Source organism: Staurois parvus, unplaced genomic scaffold (genome assembly GCF_062004578.1).
Source record: "Staurois parvus isolate SC_StPar_1 unplaced genomic scaffold, SC_StPar_1.0 ptg000261l, whole genome shotgun sequence".
Lineage (NCBI taxonomy): Eukaryota > Metazoa > Chordata > Amphibia > Anura > Ranidae > Staurois > Staurois parvus.
In genome coordinates this window covers 184424-205512 of record NW_028318057.1, presented here as the reverse complement: position 1 = coordinate 205512, position 21089 = coordinate 184424, and the positions used below count along the sequence as shown (strand labels likewise).

The following is a 21089-nucleotide window of genomic DNA, read 5'->3' as shown; positions in this document are numbered from 1 at the left end:
CAGAAATGCAAAATCATGTATATATACGTGATTTTGCGCATCCATGCCGCCCTGTAGCAGTATTTCTGCTATAGGGCAATTTCACACAAAGGAGAAGAGGATACTTTTTCATACAAGTACATGGTACAGCAGACACATATCAAGCATATGAAATTCTGGATTACATATTACTTATATTAAAATATGTCTAAACACAAGAGTACAAAACACACATTATATTGCCAAAAGTATTTGGACGCCTTCCTTTACATGCACATAGAATTTAATGACATTCCAGTCTTAGTCCGTAGGGTTCAATATTGAGTTGCCCCACCCTTTACAGCTATAACAGTTTCAACTCTTCTGGGAAGGCTGTCCATAAGGTTTAGGAGTGTGTCTATGGGAATGTTTGACCATTCTTACAGAAGTGAATTTGTGAGGTCAGGCAGTGATGTCAGACGAGGAGGCCTGGCTCACTGTCTCCGCTCTAATTCATCCCAAAGGTGTTCTATTGGGTTGAGGTCAAGACTCTGTGCAGGCCAGTCAAGTTCCTCCACCCCAAACTCACTCATCCATGTCTTTATGGACCTTACTTTGTGCACTGGTTGCAGTCATGTTGGAACAGGAAGGGGCCATCCCCAAACTGTTCCCACAAAGTTGGGAGCAAGAAATTGTCCAAAATGTCTTGGTATGCTAACGCCTTAAGAGTTCCCTTCAATGGAACTAAGGGGCCACACCCAAACCCTGAAAAACAACCCCACACCATTATCCCCCCTCCACCACACTTTACACTTGGCACAATGCAGTGTAAGGTAAGTACCGTTCTCCTGGCAACTGCCAAATCCAGACACTTCCATCGGATTGCCAGACAGAGAAGTATGAATCGTCACTCCAGAGAACACGTCTTCACTGCTCTAGAGTCCAGTGGTGGTGTGCTTTACACCACTTCATCCGAAGCTTTGTACTGCACTTGGCGATGTAAGGCTTGGATGCAGCTGCTCAGCCATGGAAACCCATTCCATGAAGCTCTCTATGCACTGTTGTGCTAATCTGAAGGCCACAAGAAGTTTGAAGGTCTTTAGCTATTGACTCTGCAGACAGGTTGCGACTTATCTGTGCACTTCAGTACATGCTGCCCTGCTCTGTCATTTTACGTGGTCTACCACTTTGTGGTTGAGTTGCTGTTGTTCCCAGTTGCTTCCACTTTGTTATAATACCACTGAGAGTTGACTGAGGAATATTTAGTAGCAAGGAAATTTCATGGATGGACTCTTTGCACAGGTGGCAACCTATCATCAGAACCACGCTTGAATTCACTGAGCTCCTGTGGCCATGGAGGTGATTGGAACACTTGAATCCAATGATTTGGAGGGGTGTCCCAATACTTTTGACAATATAGTGTATCTATTGCATATTATCTGTCCTTAGATGTGGTGGCTGCAATCATTTTCTTTTATAAAGCTTGTTTTCTCTTTATTTTTTTCTGATGACCCTGTCGGTAACACTTACTGACCTAGAATGACAATACTCACTCACTGTACTATATTTATGGAAATGCAGCTTTGATATCCGAGGCAGCTATCCTGATGAGGACTAAAACAACTTTCCCTCTCATTTTTTATTGCATGAACCAGCTGAAATGATTGCACACATTAAATTATTGACTTTTTAAAGATTCAAATAAAAAAGTCAGTTCAGAAAGATTATTGACCACTACATCTTTTGCACCCCCATGTTCCAGAACATTTTTTACATTTCTGCTTTTGGCCTTTTTATTCAGCAATAACCTAATTTACTTAATATAACAGAGTAACAAAGCTAAATAAAAGAAAATCTAATTTTTTCTGCTTAATCAGTGTTAGTTTTCATGAAATAAAGTTACTGCAGGTATAATCATACTGTATAATTTGACCTCTTATAAGCGCTTTTCACACAGGGCAGATTCAATTCCAATTAGCAGGGGATCAAATCACAGATCCCCCGCTGATCGAGCAGAGTAGGTGGATGACATATCTGTGTCTGTTCAGTTTCTACAGAGCAGACACGAATGGTGCCCGCTCTGCTCTATGGGCAACCAGGAATAAACAGACTCTGATGTCCGTTTATACCCGACTACCCTTCGGTCCGCTCCACCAAAAAAGGAGAGGATGGATCCCCTTCTGTTTTTTTTTTTAACAGACCCAATTGGACCCGAAGGTAGGCATGTGTAAATGGACACAAGTTCATTTACACCCGCCCTTTCTATAGGGATGAATGGACCTTCTAATGAGGTCCACCTGAAAAACCTGAGAACAGCTGTGTGAAGTTGACATTAAAATTATAATTCTGGTAAAAGCCATTAGCAAAATAAATAAAGGGGGAAGAAGGAGTTAATTATGACTTATTAGGGTAACTAAAATTCAATAAGTGGTTAAATTGAAACAAATATTATTTTAAAAAAAACCTTCTATCTATATCTCTGTACAAAACATTGTACATACTTTTCTGAACAGAATTAGGCAGCATTTGTAGGAAGGGAAAGAGACACTTCTCACACTCTGTAGTTTTGTGTGTAAATTTAAGGTTGAGCTATAATGTACTGTAAACACAAAGTTTTTTATTTTTATTTTAACAGATTATATCAGTCAAACTAGTTAGACTAGAGTGCCACCTGATGCCATTATATTATACTATTCATTAATCACTTTTTTAGTTTTAAAATAATACTGATTTGCTTGTTTCAAAACTCTGGAGGATACAATCAACCTTAGGAAGCAAAGAAAGCACAAACCATTACATTAGCTATTCACTACTGCATTGTGCATGTTAGGGATTTTGTAATTCCTGCGGAATCTGCATACATCTACCATAGAGTACTATTAGCAAATAAAATGACAGTTTTTTGTCTTCCCTATGCCTTTCTCTTTTCATGTGTCAATACAATGTGTAATATAGTAGCTATAGATTAATACCTGATTTTAGCATGTAGTAAATAGAAGCTGTTTAAAGAAGAAGCAAGGACACATCATTGTCAGTGACCCTTTCTCTGTCGCTTCTTCATGCTGTATATGAGCACCCCGACCCAGGGGCGGACTGACCATTTGGAAACTCGGGCACTGCCCGAGGGCCCGGGGTCAGTAGGGGGCCCCATGAGATGCCCCTGGTACCTTTTTCATAGGCTTTTTTGAGTTTGGGCAAGGGCACAGGGGCCCCATGATCCCCTATTGCCCGGGGGCCCCATGAGTTGTCAGTCCACCCCTGCCTCGACCCATTCATTTCATGTAGTAAGTCGTACTACAAGGAACTGCTGGAGTTCACCATGAGTATGACTTACCCATAGTGGTGTACACGGTGTGGCACAAAGAGCCCAGGACCTTGTTGGAGGAAAGATCCCTGGATCAAGGAGGAAGGTAAGTATTATCCTAGATGAGCTACTACATGTAATGGCATGAGGGGATTTATTAAAAAAACGTTACTAAGGGTGATGTTCATACGAAGACAAAACTTTTTTTATTATCATTATTTGTAAAGTAGGGAATTTTTAAGATGCTTTTCAAGTTTCTTTGTCAGCTTTGTTACATTGAGGAGATATCTCTTCAAATCCTGTGCCATAGATGCCACAGGAATTGAAGAAAATCTCTCCAAATGAGGTATATCCCTTCATAGACAATTGTTACTGGATTATGTGTCCCAATTGGAAGATTTCCTTTCTACTCCTGTCCTGGTGACAGCTCAAATTTTTGGATTTTCAATCATTTTAGCCCTGTTGACAGTGGTGGTCAGGAGAAATAGAGAAAATATACCCAGTGGGGAAAGAGACAACAATAACAATCTAACAGGGGTTTCTCACCCCTCACCACCCTACCCGAATCTAAAAAAAATTTTTTGGCTTTACATTCACTTTAATTCTACTTCAGGGATGGGGATAGTGAATTAAAATTGCTGAAAATTCTTTCATTTGAAGAAAATTTAAAATTCTTCACATTAGTTACAATATAATGGAGCTTTTTCTGCCTCTGTTATTTAGCAGCCTAGAGCCTTCACTTTCTGGATTCTGACATAGTACATTATTAGCATCCACTAGTGCAATGCCACTAATATATTAGAGCGGTTAGTTGTCTACTCCAACCTTACAAAGCATATTGGATTTATATTTAATGAATGACCCTCTGGCTCTAATTAAGGGTGTCAAAGTACAGTTAATTAAAAGAGAAATAAATATGTCTGTAGCTAGCAGATTAGCTGGAGTCATAGCCTTTTTCTCTAATCTGCATATCAGAAGAATTTTGATGACAGTCAGCAAGGTGGCAGTTAGGGCATGACTTGTTCATATATGGGGAGGATTTCCATATTTGCATAAATAAAATTATATCTTTTTTGAAGAAGATTTTTTTTGTATAAAAAAAATAAATAGAAAAAAATACTTGAGCATATAAAATTAAAAAAAGATTAGAGAAAAGACATAAATAAATAAATAATTTGACTATTAAATCAGCAACGACTAGGCTAAAATGATTGTGCATATTCTATGGCTTCTATGCAGGAAATTAAAGTTAACTGAGAGTTTTTGCAGATTAGAGATGAGCTTCAAGTTCAGATTGAGCATAGTATCGCAGCAAACCCAGCTTTTTCAAGGTTTTAGAACCCGACCAACTAATGCGACCTTTCACCACTATAATGTTAATATTATACTTTCTGGCCTTTATACTGTGGTCAGGTAGCTTAAAAGGGTCAATAACGGGGATTTTCTTATGTGCCAGTATAAACAGTGCAGTATTTTGCCACATTACTGTGAATTGCAGGTTGTGGACTACATTTTACTGTGTACCCATCTGTGCTTACAATGCATAGACCCAACAACCCGTATATTCATGTGGTAATATCTGACCTCCTACCCCCATCCCTAGTTTTTTTAGTTATTAATCTTTTTTTTATTGTCTACCTTTCAGTTTAGAATGAAAAAACTTCAGCCTTTAGAACCATATTAAAGGCCCTTTTCCTATACTTGAATCTATTGTTGTGCTATTGAGCTTGCAGGTCAGTATGGGTGTTCTGAACTCCCTCTCGCCGGTGGACTGTGAATAATAAACTACTTTTTTGTTTCACCTAAAAGTGACTGGCATCCATCTGTTCACATTTCCGAATATTGCCTAAGAGATCTACATCCTGAGGTATGATGCCAGTCCCCCCTCTCTTTGGGAGTACCAACCATGTCTCCAGGGGTCAGGGGGTGCTCCTGAAGAGGAAAAGGGCTGTTTAGCAGCTCTGTAAAAGAAAGTGGCTGCCATGCTTCATTGAGGTGTATGCTGCACTCTGAACTCAGAGTTCTTTGTATTTGAAGCCTATTCAGGTGCTCATGCACTGTCATGGCACTAGCCATTTTTTTCCAAACACATACCTGAAGTCTATATTTTTAGTTTTTGAGAATATTTGGAGACACAAGGATGGGATGGGGTTTGGGAATTTGGTGGACTGTGGTCCTGAGGTTTCAAAGTGCTTTTTGCACTCTGTTTTTATTTTTTTTAAACTTTGAACACAATGCAGTCACTACTGTGAAAAGGAAGCTCATACTATTAAGCTGTTCTGACGCTGACCAATTTATATGCAGTTGAGGACTTCATGTTTGCTTTTTTAAGAGAACATTTTCCCATAGAGTTCAGATCTGTTGTGGCTGCTACTTCCACCAGTAAATTTAGGTTGCATTCCAGACTACCTAAAAAAGCCTTTTTTGAGTTGTAATGATCCAGACAAGGGTGCTGTTGCCGCTGCTGTATCTAAACCCAGCAATATTTTTAAATTTAAAAAATCAATTACACATGCAAAATAAATGATGCCAGCATATAATGTCGATGACACTGTCTGTACAAATTGTACTATTCTGTAACACCACTTAAAGGCACCTTATCCCCATGGTATATACATATATATTTTTTATCAAATTGGGAGTCAGATTTAAGTTCGCAATTTCAGACTATACAATAGATTTGAAGAATGCCCTGAGAATCCATCAAGCACCAATTCACTTATCCCTATTGTAGACACTTTTTAATAAGCCTTATTTTTTTATGTTTTTAATATTAACTATTTCTAAAAATGTACATGTGTAATTTCCCTCAGTCCTCAATAGTGTCAAGATATGTCTAAGGTTTGTTCTCAGTGCCCACTCTATTTTGCTGGCAGTAGGCTGCTACTGGAAGGGAGAAGAGACCAGAATCTTCCCTCCAGCAGCTATGAGCTGCTTTGATTGTTGTGCCACAAGCATAAGTCTCAAACACCCATATAAACCTCAGCACAATAATTAAAATGTAAAAAATGGCTTCCATTACATATTCTATCAATGCATAACGAAAATAGACAAAGCTAATACTGTCTGAGCTTGCCTTAAAGAAATAGGGACTACTTACTAACTGGGCAACTGTTCAGACAAAGAACATTTTGGTGAGCAGTATGTAATGTACAATATAGAGTATATAATGCAGGAGTCTGTAATGCAAAGAGTGTAGGGGTCAGGTGTACATAACACAGTCAGTGTTGGGTTTAGGGATACATGTCACAACAGCAGGAATCAAAGATGTGTACTACAAAGAGTTCAAGGGTCAGGAATATATAGTGTACGAAGTGCTGCAGTCAGTTCGGGTTTAGGAACACATAACGTGGAGTGCAAGAGTCAGGGGTATGTAATGCAAAGAGTTTAAGGGTCTGGAGTAAGTAACACACAAAGTTCTAAAGTCAGTGCTGGGTTTATGAGTATATAAAACACAGGTGTATGTAATGGACAGAATACAGGAAATATTACTGTGAAATGCACTGTCAGGGTCAGAAGTACAAAACAAAAAGAACCAGCCTAATCCACCCTCCCAGCACAAATCTCCTTCCGCCCAAGTCCTCCATCCCAGCATACATAACCCCCTCCCTACCCCCCCAAGCACAAAATCTCTCCACCCCCTCCCAACTCCACTCCACCCTTGCTCCTAGTACAAATGCCACCATAAATCTCTACCCCCCCCCCCCCATTCTCCCATCCCATCACAGATGTCAGATACTGCATGGCTAGGTGATGACTTCTTCTCAGACCCCTTCTTATGTTCTACCATAAGACACATCAGAGTGAAGGAGGAGCCTGGGGCAAACCATAAGAGATGCCCTGGGTACTGGCACTAGCGATGTCACTGGAGCCCCCCTTCCACATTACATCACTGTGCCCATGGCATATGCCCCTTCTGCCCCCCCCCCTTCACAGCCTTTATCCCTCTTTCCTGTGTAATGCACCTTCCTTGTTCCTTTTTTAACATACTGGTTAATGGTATTTGCACTTTATGTGGTAATCTTACTATTATGTATTGCTTATTTTTGGGATATAATATGTGAATTCATAAGAGGCACATTCAACCATATGCTATAGTATATACTGAAGCATCTACATGAAGCATCTACCACCATTAAAAGCACTAGTTCTTTAAAAGGTCTTTTATTCCATCCAAGGAAAACTGCTGATAAGCACAACACAGACACTTTCCCGCTCATCAATGGGGGAACAGAGTCCAGTTCAATGCAGTGCACTTTGGAGTCTGGTAATAGTAAAGGGCCATTATACATAGCTTGCAAATAACATGGTGTTTTTTTGTGGATATATATAGTATATCAAATGAAAAGCAATAGCTTTATATCCGAGAAAGCTTTGGAGAAGTGTCACCGTAAATCATATAAACAACAGACAAACTGAAATGTATTGGTAATTGGTAATAAAATAGTAGATGTCTGATTAGGAAAGGAAGAGGAGCATAAGCTGTATTGTGCTGCAATGCTCAGTGCTGTCAATTTACACTGTGATGTTTAGTTGAAGGTAAGCATGCAGGTATAGTTCATGTTTGCTGCTGTTCTTTTTTTGTTCAGTCTATAGGTAGAGGTGTTTTCTGGGTCAGACTCTACTGTATAACTGTAGTGGAGGTCCAGGGCCCAAGCCTATATACCTTTTGTATTCTTGCAAAAATAAAATATGTAATAACATACATAAGAATATTGTAGCATGTAATTAAAACATGTATGTACTAAACCAGCTGGGAGAATATACGCATCATAAGGTGCCAGACCTTCATGTTACAGTAATCCTCTTGAATAAGCACAAAAGCATTTAAAAGATAATCTGGGGATTTCCTAAAGGGTGTCAGAGAAATGAATACAAGCTAAACAATGATATCACCCATCATTGGTAAATGGTTTGTCTCAATACTCTCAACTGCCACTTTTTGCTGTACAGCTTGGTTTATTAAAAGAAGTTGAAAGATGTACTGCCCGGACAGACTTACTGGCTGGATCATCAGATGAAAAAATTAAGGAAAACTGCTTTTAAAAAAAAAAAAGAACAAATACAGCCGCCATGTATAGGAATTGGTATTCTGCAATACTTTAAATTTAGTTTTAAACAATTGGGATAGTTCTAAGCTCTAAATAAATACAAATACAACTACATTTTCAGAGAAGTGACTCCTGTCCCCATCGTAACCTTCTCTTTCTGCTCTGTATGGCTTCATACAGACTTTCAATTAGAAAGAGACAGCTTGAAAGTAAACAACTACTGCTGAGCTGCCTCTTCAGAAAACCCATAGTGCTCTGTGATAGCAGTATCATGGGTGCTCATTGCATAAATTATATAAAATTGTGCTCAAAAGTTTGTTTTTGAACAGGGTTCATTTCATTTGTTTACTTGTTGCCATGGTTTGTTTTATGATTGTGCCATTCTGTTATGACCTACAGTAGAATATGAATCCCATAAGAAATAAAAGAAATGTGTTTTGCCTGCTCACTCATGTTCTCTTTAATCAGTTGCCGCCCAATCGCCATTTGGCGTCCTTCCCGGGACGCGCATTGTACATGCCTACAGGGCCATGCTGCGGGGAGATCTGTCACCGGCCGTGTACCTCGGACATGGCTGATGACAGATCTGTATACCGGCCCCTTTACCAGTGTCATGTGACCTGCTGCGACCAATCACAGCAGGTCACATGACAGTTGTATACAATGGATGGCTTCCTTTCATGCCATCCGTTGTATACAAGTGTGTCTAGCTGTGAATGGTCACAGCAATCAAATGCACTGGCTGGGCCAATCACAGCCCATCTGTGTCATGTGATTAGCCATGGCCAATCACAGCTAATCACAACAAAAAAGCCTGAATGAATCAATTTCATTCAGATAAATGCTTGCTTGTAGCAAAGAAATTCTTTGCTATAGTCAATCAAAGTGTGTAAAAAAAAAAAAAAATACTGATTACTTTTGTCATAGCGCAATATGAAAAACAATCTTAAAAAAAAAATTTAAAAATTTAAAAATTGAAAACAAATTAAAAATTTTTAGTTTTCGTACTGTCAACAGTCAGTGTCCCTGATCACCAAAACTTAATTTTCTGAAAAATTATGACAAAAAAAAATTATAACTTCAAAAAACTCACCATTCCTCTTATGAAATACGTCGGACTGTCTACTGTGCAAAAAGGGGTCATTTGGGGGATATCTGTACTGTTCTGAAATTTTTGGGCCTCAAGAAATTGGCTGTCAGTACTTCAGGATTGATCAATTTTCAGATACAGGTGAAACTCGAAATATTAGAATATCGTGCAAAAGTTAATTTATTTCAGTAATGCAACTTAAAAGGTGAAACTAATATATGAGATAGACCCATTACATGCAAAGCACGATAGTTCAAGCCGTGATTTGTCATAACTGTGATGATTATGGCTTACAGCTCATTAAAAACCCAAATCCACAATCTCAGAAAATTAGAATATTGTGAAAAGGTGAAATATTCTAGGCTCAAAGTGTCCCACTCTAATCAGCTAATTAAGCCATAACACCTGCAAAGGGTTCCTGAGCCTTTAAATGGTCTCTCAGTCTGGTTCAGTAGGAATCACAATCATGGGAAAGACTGCTGACCTGACAGTTGTGCAGAAAACCATCATTGACACCCTCCATAAGGAGGGAAAGCCTCAAAAGGTAGTTGCAAAAGAAGTTGGATGTTCCCAAAGTGCTGTATCAAAGCACATTAATAGAAAGTTATGTGGAAGGGAAAAGAGTGGAAGAAAAAGGTGCACAAGCAACAGGGATGACCACAGCCTGGAGAGTATTGTCAGGAAAAGGCCATTCAAAAGTGTTTGGGACTTTCACAAGGAGTGGACTGAGGCTGGAGTCAGTGCATCAAGAGCCACCACACACAGATGGATCCTGGACATGGGCTTCAAATGTCGTATTCCTCTTGTCAAGCAGCTCCTGAACAACAAACAAGGTCAGAAGCGTCTTACCTGGGCTAAAGAAAAACAAACCTGGTCTGTTGCTCAGTGGTCCAATGTCCTCTTTTCAGATGAGAGCAACTTTTGCATCTCATTTGAAAACCAAGGACCCAGAGTATGGAGGAAGAATGGGGAGGCACACACTGCAAGATGCTTGAAGTCCAGTGTGAAGTTTCCACAGTCTGTGTTGATTTGGAGAGCCATGTCATCTGCTGGTGTTGGTCCACTGTGCTTCATTAAGTCCAGGGTCAACGCAGCCGTCTACCAGGAGATTTTGGAGCACTTCATGCTTCCTTCCGCAGACGAGCTTTATGGGGATGCTGACTTCATTTTCCTGCAGGACTTGGCACCTGCCCACACTGCCAAAAGCACCAAAACCTGGTTCAATGACTGTAGGATTACTGTGCTTGATTGGCCAGCAAACTTGCCTGACCTGAACCCCATAGAGAATCTATGGGTCATTGCCAAGAGAAAGATGAGAGGCATGAGACTGAACAATGCAGAAGAGCTGAAGGCCGCTATTGAAGCATCCTGGTCTTCCATAACACCTCAGCAGTGCCACAGGCTGATAGCGTCCATGCGCATTGAGGCAGTAATTGCTGCAAAAGGGGCCCAAACCAAGTACTGAGTACATATGCATGCTTATACTTTTCAGAGGTCCGATATTGTTCGATGTACAATCCTTGTTTTATTGATTGCATGTAATATTCTAATTTTCTGAGATTGCGGATTTGGGGTTTTCATGAGCTGTAAGCCATAATCATCACAATTATGACAAATCACGGCTTGAACTATCTTGCTTTGCATATAATGAGTCTATCTCATATATTAGTTTCACCTTTTAAGTTGCATTACTGAAATAAATGAACTTTTGCACGATATTCTAATTTTTCGAGTTTCACCTGTATATCCCATAGTTTGTGAACTCTATAACTTTCCTACAGACTAAATAAGTAATTGGGTTGTTTTCACCAAAGAAATGTAGCAGAATACATTTTGGCCTAAATTTATGAAGAACAATTATTTATTTGCAAACTTTTATAACAGAAACAAAGAAAAATGTGGTGTTTTGTTCAAAATTTTCAGTCTTTTTTTGTTAATTTAGCAAAAAATAAAAACCCCAGCGGTGATTAAATACTACCAAAAGAAAGCTCTAGTTGTGTGAACAAAATGCTAAAATTTTAGTTTGGGTACAGTGTTGTATGACCGTGCAATTGTCATTCCAAGTGTGAGAGAGCTGAAACCTGAAAATTGGCCTGGGCAGGAAGGGGGTAAAAGTGCCCGTTATTGAAGTGGTTAAAAATGGTACATACTGTACAGTATATTACCAATTCTACAAGGGTATGCAAACTTTTTAGCACAACTGTAACATTATATATAAAAAAGTAATTCCAGAAGTTTAAAATGTACCCCCCCCCCCCAAAAAAAAGAAAATAAAAAAACACTTTTAGTAAGAAACTAAGTTATTATATCCAACTTGAAAAGATTAAAACTGTATGGAATCCTGCAAATTAGTTAAGAAAATGGAAATGCTCTGTCATTGACATTGTCTTTATTGGTTCTGCTTGCAGATGGAAGCTGAATGGCACAGATCTGAACCTTGCTGAAAATTCTAGTTACCGCTTATTTGGAGGCAACCTGGCCATCTCTAACCCTACTCAGACGAAACATGCGGGGACCTATCAGTGCGTTGCCTCTAACACATTGGGAACTGTGCTCAGCAATGAAGCATCACTACGATTTGGATGTAAGCAGGATACCCAGAACATAGCATTAAAACCAATTTGAAGTCACAGAAATTATATGCAGTTACACAGACATTATGCTGGCAGCTACTGTTTTTATAATCTTACCTCCACTTTCCTGTAACAGCAATTCTACAGGAAGCCTTCATATGACTGTGCAGTTCAATAGGCAACTCAACCTAGTGCTCTCAGCAATCAGCTAAACTGACATCCCCTGCATTTCAAGTCTAGCTGATGACACCTTTTCCTAGTTGTGTGGCTGTTATGCAACCTCTGCCAGCATAAAACACTGGAGTTAGAGGGCAGGGAACAAAATTCAGTTGCAAATTAACCCCTTCACGTCTAAGGGTAAAACAAATCTAAATGCGTAAGCACAATTTTGCAACGTTGACATGTGTTAGTAAAACCGTACATATCATCACAACTACTTTGTACATCCAGGTGAATTATACCTTGTTTTTTGGGGGGGTTTTTTGTTTGTTTTTTTTCAGAACAAATTGGGCTTTCATTTGGTGGTAAATGGTAATGGATATCTCCTGATTTTTTTTATTATCAAAGGAAAACTGTCTCAAAATAGTAAAAAAAAAAATAATTTTTTTAATTTAGCTGTGTGTTTCTTGGTACTACCATAACCTACCACCAAAGAACAACCCAAAATAAATTCTCCAGCTCTTGATGATCACAGCGATGCCATATATGTGTATGTTATTTTTTGTTTGTACCGTAGTACAGTCCAGAAACAATAGTGCGCATTTTGTTTTTGTCTTTTTTTCAACTAAAACACACTGACACTGACACTAACTGACACTGATACCAATTTTTTTTTTAAATCCTGACCTTTGACTCTGACCTTGACCCAAACACTAACCCTGACACTGAACTAGATCAAACCTTGATCTAGGTATTTTTTCTTTATTTTTTATTTTATTTTTTTATTATTTATTTATTTTTTATTTTTTTACAAACATTTTTTTTTCCCCTCTATGCCAGGAGTTAGAGAGATACAATGTATCTCTCTCCTCCATTCATAGACAGAGAAAAAAACAAGGGGGCCAGGCTGTACAGTGCCTGATCACTGTGATAGCCAATCAGAGGCTATCACAGCGATTATGTGACCCGGAATCGGGAGTCCCGGGTCCTGATCGTTAGAACGGGACCCAGGGCTCTCAGTGACACTGCGGTCTTTGTGCTGGGAGCGCACTGTGCACAAAGACAGGTACGCAAATATGCGGCCCCACGGAAAAAAGCCAGTTCCATGAGGCCACATATTTATCTGACGTCAGCATCAAGGGGCTAAAGTATGGGGGTATTAGACTTTTAACTAAAAAGATAGGAGACCTTAATTGGGCTTTAAAGCTGAAATTAAACCAGAGTTCCAGTCAGTTTTCTGTTTATTAAATGTCAGCAGCTACAAAAACTGTAGCTGCTAACTTTTAATAAACACACTCACCTGTCCCGGGATCCAGCTATGTGCTCACCCGTGCCGTCCCTCCTCTGCCTCTTCTTGCTGGCATCACAACTGTGGGCACCAGGCTGTGACAGGTTGAGGCTTCACAGACGGGTACCCACTCTGCATGCGTGAGTCACCCTGCGCATTCTGATTGGTCCGGCAGTCTTTTGGGACCTGTGAAGGTTCCCAGGAGATTGCGGGAGGGAGGAAGAGGCCCAACTTCCATCTCACTGCGGCGGCGGCGAACTGAGCCAGAAATGGGAGCAGGTACCTGTCAAAAACAGGTATCGACTCCCCCCCCAAAACGTGTCAAATATGGCAGTGGAGAGGGGCAGGAGGCAAATAAGCTTAGCGTCCACTTATGAGTGGAACTCTGCTTTAAAGCATTTAAAAATAAATGTGGTCTGCCCTTCTCACCCACACGTGTTACAGTGGCACAACGTTTTATATATTGGACATTCACATCAGTCCCTACCCTCAAGGAGCTTACAGTCTAAGCCCACTGTCACACGTGCATACACACACATGCTAGGACCAGTGTTCACAGGAGTCAATCAACATTCCAAAATGGTTTTGAAGTGGGGGAGGAAACCGGAGTACGTGGTGAAAACCCACTAAAGCACAGGGAATACATACAGATTCCATTGTATATCACAACCAACTAGACCTAAACAAGCATTTAAACCTTACCATTTTAGGAGGTGGAGGCACCACACAATATTTTTTCCATGATGACAGGAATTCAGTTTTAATATTCAGTTAGCATGCTACACTTTTGCATGACTATATTATTTGGTTTCCACAGATTTGCTTGAGTTTTCACCAGAGGAGAGAGATCAAGTGAAGACAACAGAAGGACAAGGAATTATGTTGCCATGTAACCCTCCACAGCATTATCCAGGTATTCATTGTGCCAAAATTGTGCCAAAACGTCCGCTTAGAGAGAGAAACTAAGAGTTAGCTGGTTTTACTTGATTGGACAGTCTCTTGTGTAAATCTGGTAATGTACAGTACAATTGCTACTACCTGCCTTATTCAATAAACAGATCTTATTTACAACTTATTAGTAATGAGAAATGCCATACCACCGCACTGGGGCAATTGAGGCACAGTCCCATTCACTTGAATGGACTTTATTCCGCAGCCCTACTGGCTGCAGAATGTGATGGGGGAATCACTTTAACCCCCCCCCCCCCATATGTTGCCTTCCTGTACTCTGAGACCTTTGAGACAGGCTTTCAATTTCTGCTTTGCAGTAATCTGCAAAAACACCTTTTTTATATTACTGCAGCATATGGTAATTGCACAACTGGCAGCGCAATGTGATTCATTTTGAATTGCACTCCAGAACACATGCATTGCATAGCACCTCAATGCACAGATGGGAGAGTTTGTTCATTGGCAGTTCATTCAAAAATACAGAGGTACAATAGTTAAAGCAATTGTAAATAGGTTTTTCAACTAAAACAACATGGCGAGGGGTTGTGGAAAGAGCTGCAGGTAAAACTTTTTTTACCTTAATGCAAAGAATGCATTAAGTTAGAAACCTTTTACGTTTACAACTAGTTTAACCGCTTGCCCACGGCCCTATAGTAGAATTACTGCTACAGGGTGGCAGGGCTGCGCAAAATCATGTATATATACGTGATTTGTATTCCTGGGTAGGGGGCGCGCATGTGCGGTGCCCTACCCATGCCGCCATTGGCATGCCAATCACTGGGTCCCGGCCAGAGATTCCCTGCCGGCACCTGGTGATTGCTGCGCAAAGCTGACAGGGGAGAGACCTGTGTGTAAGCAAGGACATACTGCTGTGTATTTCTCTGCACAGCAGAGAAATACACAGCAGCATGTCTCCCAAGTAAAACACACACAGCACACTATGTAAAACAGCACACAGCACACAGTTAACCCTTTGATCGCCCCAGATGTTAACCTCCTGTCCAGTGTCATTAGTACAGTGTCAGTGCTTTTTCTTAGCACTGATAACTGTATTAGTGTCACTGGGGATGTCAGTGGCAGTTAATCAGTTCCCACCCAGTGTCAGAATGCCCGCTGCAGTCCAGGCATTACAAGTAAAAAAAAAAAAATGATTCCAGTATATATACTGCCATTTGTAAATGCTATAACTTTCACGTAAACCAATTAATTTACATGTATTGGGATTTTTTTTAGCAAAGACATGTAGCAGAATACATTTTGGTCTAAATTTATGAACAAATTTGTTTTTTTTAATTTTTTTACTGGACATGTTTAATAGTAAAAAGTAAAAAATATAGTTTTTCTCAAAATGGTCAGTCTTTTTTTATAGTGCAAAAAATAAAAAACACACAGGTGGTCAAATATCACTGAAAGAAAGCTAAATTTGAAAATTCACATTTTTTTACTGGATACGTTTTATAGAAAAAAGTCAAAAATATTGTTTTTGTTTTTCAAAATTGTTGGTCTTTTTTTGTTTATAGTGCAAAAAAGAAAAACTGCACAGGTGATCAAATACCACCGAAAGAAAGATCTATTTGTGGGAAAAAAGGACATAAATTTAATTTATGTACAGTGTTGCATGACTGCACAACTGTCAGTTAAAATAACGCAGCGCCATATCGCAAAAAATTGCCTGGTCAGGAAGGGGGGTAAATCCTCTGGAGGGCAAGTGGTTAAGGTAAGGGCATAGGGGAAAAGAGTAGAGGATCAACGTAATATATGTGGTAGCTCTAGAAGCTGTCTTGCATGATACTCCTGAAGAAGCGGTTTGCTGACAAAATGCTTTGTGTGGGTGGGCTTTGTTTTATCAGCATGCTACCAAATGAGTATTGCACTGCTCTCAATGGACCAGGAGACTGTGATAGATAATTAAGCTTTAATGGTTAATGTAGCACCTCCTTCCTTTTTTTTTCGCCTATGGATTAATGAGATAATGGAGTGAGAAGTAGACCCTGTAAGGAACATAAACATGCACCTACTTTGCAGTTTTTACATTTTTCACACACATGTTAAAATCTGCATTTTTTTCTAGAAAATGATATAACATTCTCAAAAATTGTATAATTTCTGACAGCACAGGCCCTGTAGAATTAAATGACTTATGTTTTATATTACATTATATTTGTGCAACAATAAATGCATATTTTCTGGAAAAACTACACTAAAATTTATTTTAGAACACAGTACAATACCCATTTTTTGGTAAAATATAAAAATAGGTTTTTGTCAAGTAAATACTGTAGATACGAGACATAGCAAGCCTTAGAACTGAGCAAGCCATACATAACTGTCCATAGGTGACACTTTGAATGCCTTTACATGTTATAAGTTTAGAGACAACCATGAATTGAGGCCCAAGAACGAGCCCAAGAATGATTGCTCTCACTTTCACAGTTTGAATTAAAATTTGTCTGTGGGGTGATGGGGTTGCTTTTAAATGTTGTTTCATTTTGGTTTTGGTTTTGTATGGGCAAGCAGATATACTGACAGGACAAATAAATGAACCAAATAACTCATGGAGAACTACAAGCCGACAGTCGGAACTTGGAGTTCATTCATTCACAGAACTCTGTGAATGAATGTCATGGCCATGTGGGGCTGTTTATAAAAAGTGACAACTAATACGGGGAACTTTTCCCCGTACTGATGTCACAGGGAGGAGGAGGGGGGATTGCGGCAGCGGCTGTAGCATTGGGAACATGTTACATGTTCCACCCTTAAAACGGGTGGAACATGTAACATGTTCCCAAAGGTGAACTTATTATTATTATTATACAGTATTTATAAAGCGGCAATAGTTCGCTCAGCGCTGTACATTACAAAGGGGGACAGAACATGTGACAGAACAATACCAATACAATGTGATACACGAGGGGTTCGAGGGCCCTGCTCTTTCGAGCTTACAATCTAGGAGGAAGGGGATGGTGGCACAGGAGGAGATAGCTGTGGGGGATGGAGTGGTAGGAAGAGTGGAGGAGGTCGGCAAGTTAGCAGGGGGTGGGGTAGGCTTCCCTGAAGAGATGGGTTTTCAGGGTGCGCCTAAAGGAGAGGAGAGTAGGTGATAATCTGATGGGTTGGGGCAGGGAGTTCCAGAGGATGGGTGACACCCTGGAGAAGTCCTGGAGGCGGGCATGGGAGGAGGAGACCAGGGAACTAGAGAGAAGGAGGTCTTGTGAGGAGCGGAGTGTGCGTGCTGGGCGGTACTTGGATATTAGGTCAGTGATGTAGTTCGGGGCAGTATGGTGGACAGCTTTGTACGTCAGCGTTAGGATTTTGAATTTGATCCGTTGCGCAATCGGAAGCCAGTGGAGGGATTGGCAGAGGGGGGTGGCGGAGACAGAGCGGTTGGAAAGGTGAATGAGTCTGGCAGCCGTATTCAGGATCGACTGAAGCGGGGATAGCCAGCGGCGAGGCAGGCCAGTGAGGAGGGAGTTGCAGTAGTCGAGTCGTGATACGATGAGAGAGTGGATGAGCTGTTTAGTGCTTTCTGGGGTTAGGAACGTGCGGATTTTGGCGATGTTGCGGAGGTGGAGTCTGCACGAGTTTGTTAAAGATTGGATTGGGGCTGGAAGGATAGGTTGGAGTCCAGAATGACACCCAGTACTCTGGCCTGCAGGGCGGGTTTGATTGTAGCGTTGTTGGATGTGACGGAGAAATCAATGGGGGGTGGTGTCCGGGCTGGGGGGAAGACAAGAAACTCGGTTTTGGAGGTATCCTTTAAGCATCTCTTCTCCAGGGAAAATAAGTTTAATGTATGTAGTCATTCCTCAAAACTGAGGTCCCCCAGTCCCATTATTTGCTTTGTTGTCCTTCTCTGAACTCTCTCCAATGCCAGCACATCCCCCTTAGGTCTAGAGAACAGATCTGTATGGCATTCTCAAGATGTGGCTGAACCAGAATTTTGTACAGTGGTAGAATTATTGTCCTATATCTTGAGTAAATACCCTTTTTAATGAATGCTAATAGTTTGCTAGCTTTGCTTACTGCAGCTTGGCATTGCATGCTATTGCTAAGCCTGTGATATACTAGGACCCCCAGATCCTTTTCCATCCTAGATTCCTGCATTTCCCCCTAGCGTACAACTTTCATATTTTTAGTCTGCAAGTGCATTACTTTACAGTTATCAATAGTAAACCTCATTTACCATGCAGTTGCCTTCCCCTTTATTTTATTGAGGTCTTCCTGTAAGGTTTCCACATCCTTTTGTGAGGTTATTATCTTGCTTAGCTTAGTATTGTCAACAAACACTGAGATTGAACTATTTATTTCAACCTACATTTATGTTCAAGTTAAACAGAATTGGTCCCAGGACAAATCCCTGGGTCATCCCAATCACAACTCCAGACCATTCAGAAGGTATGCTATTTATCACCACCTCTTGGATGCACTCCTGTAAACAGTTTTGTAGCCAGGTCAGTGGTGTATCATCCATGGGTGCAAGGTATTCACTGCACACAAGCCTGAAGGGGGGGGGCCCACTGTGCTCTGACCCACAGTGCACCCATAGATAAGCACATGGGGCCCCATCGGGCCAGCTCCGACCTTAGGGGATGCTGCTGCCACCACTCAACACTGTGCACAGTGATCGGGCCATAAAAAAACCCTGTATGGAGCCTAGCAAGAAGAATCTGCAGCATTGCCCAATCCTCCCCTGCCTCTGTACCTCCGAGGGAATCGGTTTTGGAGAAGGTAAATGACGGGATCTCTGCCCAGATCACTGCACACTTGATAACAACTCCATACGCCAGTTCCTTCTGACCAGCTGCTCACTGTCACAGTCTCTTTTCTCCCACTGCTTGTCCGGCTCTCACTACACTCACAGCAGCCCACTTCCCCCTTCCTCCCCCTTGTTGAGCCGACAATTCATCCTCAGCCTTTCCCCATCCACAGGCTTTTCACCTACTAGTCTTATCCCTCTTTATGCTAGGCAATCCTTTTACAAGTGCCCCATCTCTCATACTGCCAGCATTCCAATCCTACCTCATTGCTCCTTCATCCTGTCCAAGCTGGAGTCCTCACACTACCACTCAATTGCTCATCCCACTCTCTTCAACCCCTGCTGCTTTTCAACTCTGCACCCCATTTCCATCGTCACCTTCCATTGCAGCAGTTCATGTAATAGAAATAATATAATTCACTTTCCTAATTTCTCACAGCTGGTACTACCACCAACTGCTCATGTACTCTCCATACCCCTCTGCTGCACATACTACCCACCGCCATACACTCTGTACCCCTCTCTTGCACATACTACCCACCGCCATACACTCTGTACCCCTCTGCTGCACATACTGCCCACCGACATACACTCCTTACCTCTCTCCAGCACATACTACCCACCGCCATACACTCCATACCCCTCTCCTGTACATACTGCCCACCGATACACCCCTTACCTCTCTCCTGCACATATTACCCATTGCCATACACTCCGTACCCCTCTCCCGTACATACTGCTCACCGACATACACCCCTTACCTCTCTCCTGCACATACTACCCACCACCATACACTCTGTACCCCTGTCCCGCACATACTGCCCACCAACATACACTCCTTACCTCTCTCCTGCACATACTGTCCACTGCCATACACTCCGTACCCCTCTCCTGTACATACCTTCCATGTCCATACACTCTGTACCCCTGTCATACACATACTACCCATGTCCATACACTCCATACCCCTCTCCTGTACATACCATCCACCGTAATACACTCTGTACCCCCTCTCCTGTGCATACCGCCATACACTCCGTACCCCTCTCTTGTACATACCCCACCTGTCACCATACACTCTGTACCCCTCTCCTGCATATACCACCTGCCACCGTAGACTCTGTACCCCTCTCTTGCACACACCACCCTCCACCATACACTCCATACCCATCTCCTGCACATACCACCCATCACCATACACTCTGTACCCCTTTCGTGCACACACCACCCACCGCAATACACTCCGTATTGGTGATTAGGTGAAGAGTTCCTTGTTTATTAATATTATTATTATTATACAGAATTTAACTAGTGCCAACAGTTTACACAGCATTTTACAACATAAATGTATCTTAATGCACCTGTATTCCAAATGAAGAAAGCTGGACAATATTAAAAAAAAAAAAATTAAAAGGAAATCTGTGAAGTAAGCATTCTACAGCCAGCAATGAACTGCTTCTTAATTTCACTCAAGATTTGTTAAGTACTCTATTTAGCCATGCCCTCTTTAAGCCACGCCCAATGTTTAGCTCAATTTAAACCACTCTTCCTGTTCGCCGTGGCACGCCTTATTTTTATTTTTCTCAATACCTAGGGCCCTCTTTTGATCTTGCACATGGGCCCACTGATTTCATGATACGCCCAAAATCCAGGCACAAAAAACTATCATCAATGCAAATAGACCTTAATTTGTAAAATAAGTGTTTATGGGGGTACTGGATAACATGATCTGGTCAAGTCCAGATACATAATGTCCACAGGCATTCCTCTATAAAGATTACAACTTTCTTCCTCATAGAATGTTAAAAGGTAGGTCTGGCAAGGATGATCCTTCCTAAATCTGGTTACTACTAATGGCACTATTGTATGTTGTCCTTTATCATCTCCCCTTTTAGGTTTTTTTTCCTTCTAGGCTTCTGGCACTCCCTCTAATCTTTTTTTAGATGTCTTATCCTGATC

General features: G+C 41.0%; 1 protein-coding gene across 1 annotated transcript in view; it reads left to right on the top strand.

Annotated features, from left to right (window-relative positions):
* The window catches only part of CNTN2 (contactin 2), a 159064-nt gene that overhangs the window by 51586 nt on the left and 86389 nt on the right, over positions 1–21089 (top strand). Inside the window, exons 4-5 of the mRNA XM_089681118.1 lie at positions 11812–11987; positions 14241–14336. Coding sequence (XP_089537244.1) covers positions 11812–11987; positions 14241–14336 — 272 coding nt within the window. The remainder of the gene's footprint in view (positions 1–11811; positions 11988–14240; positions 14337–21089) is intronic.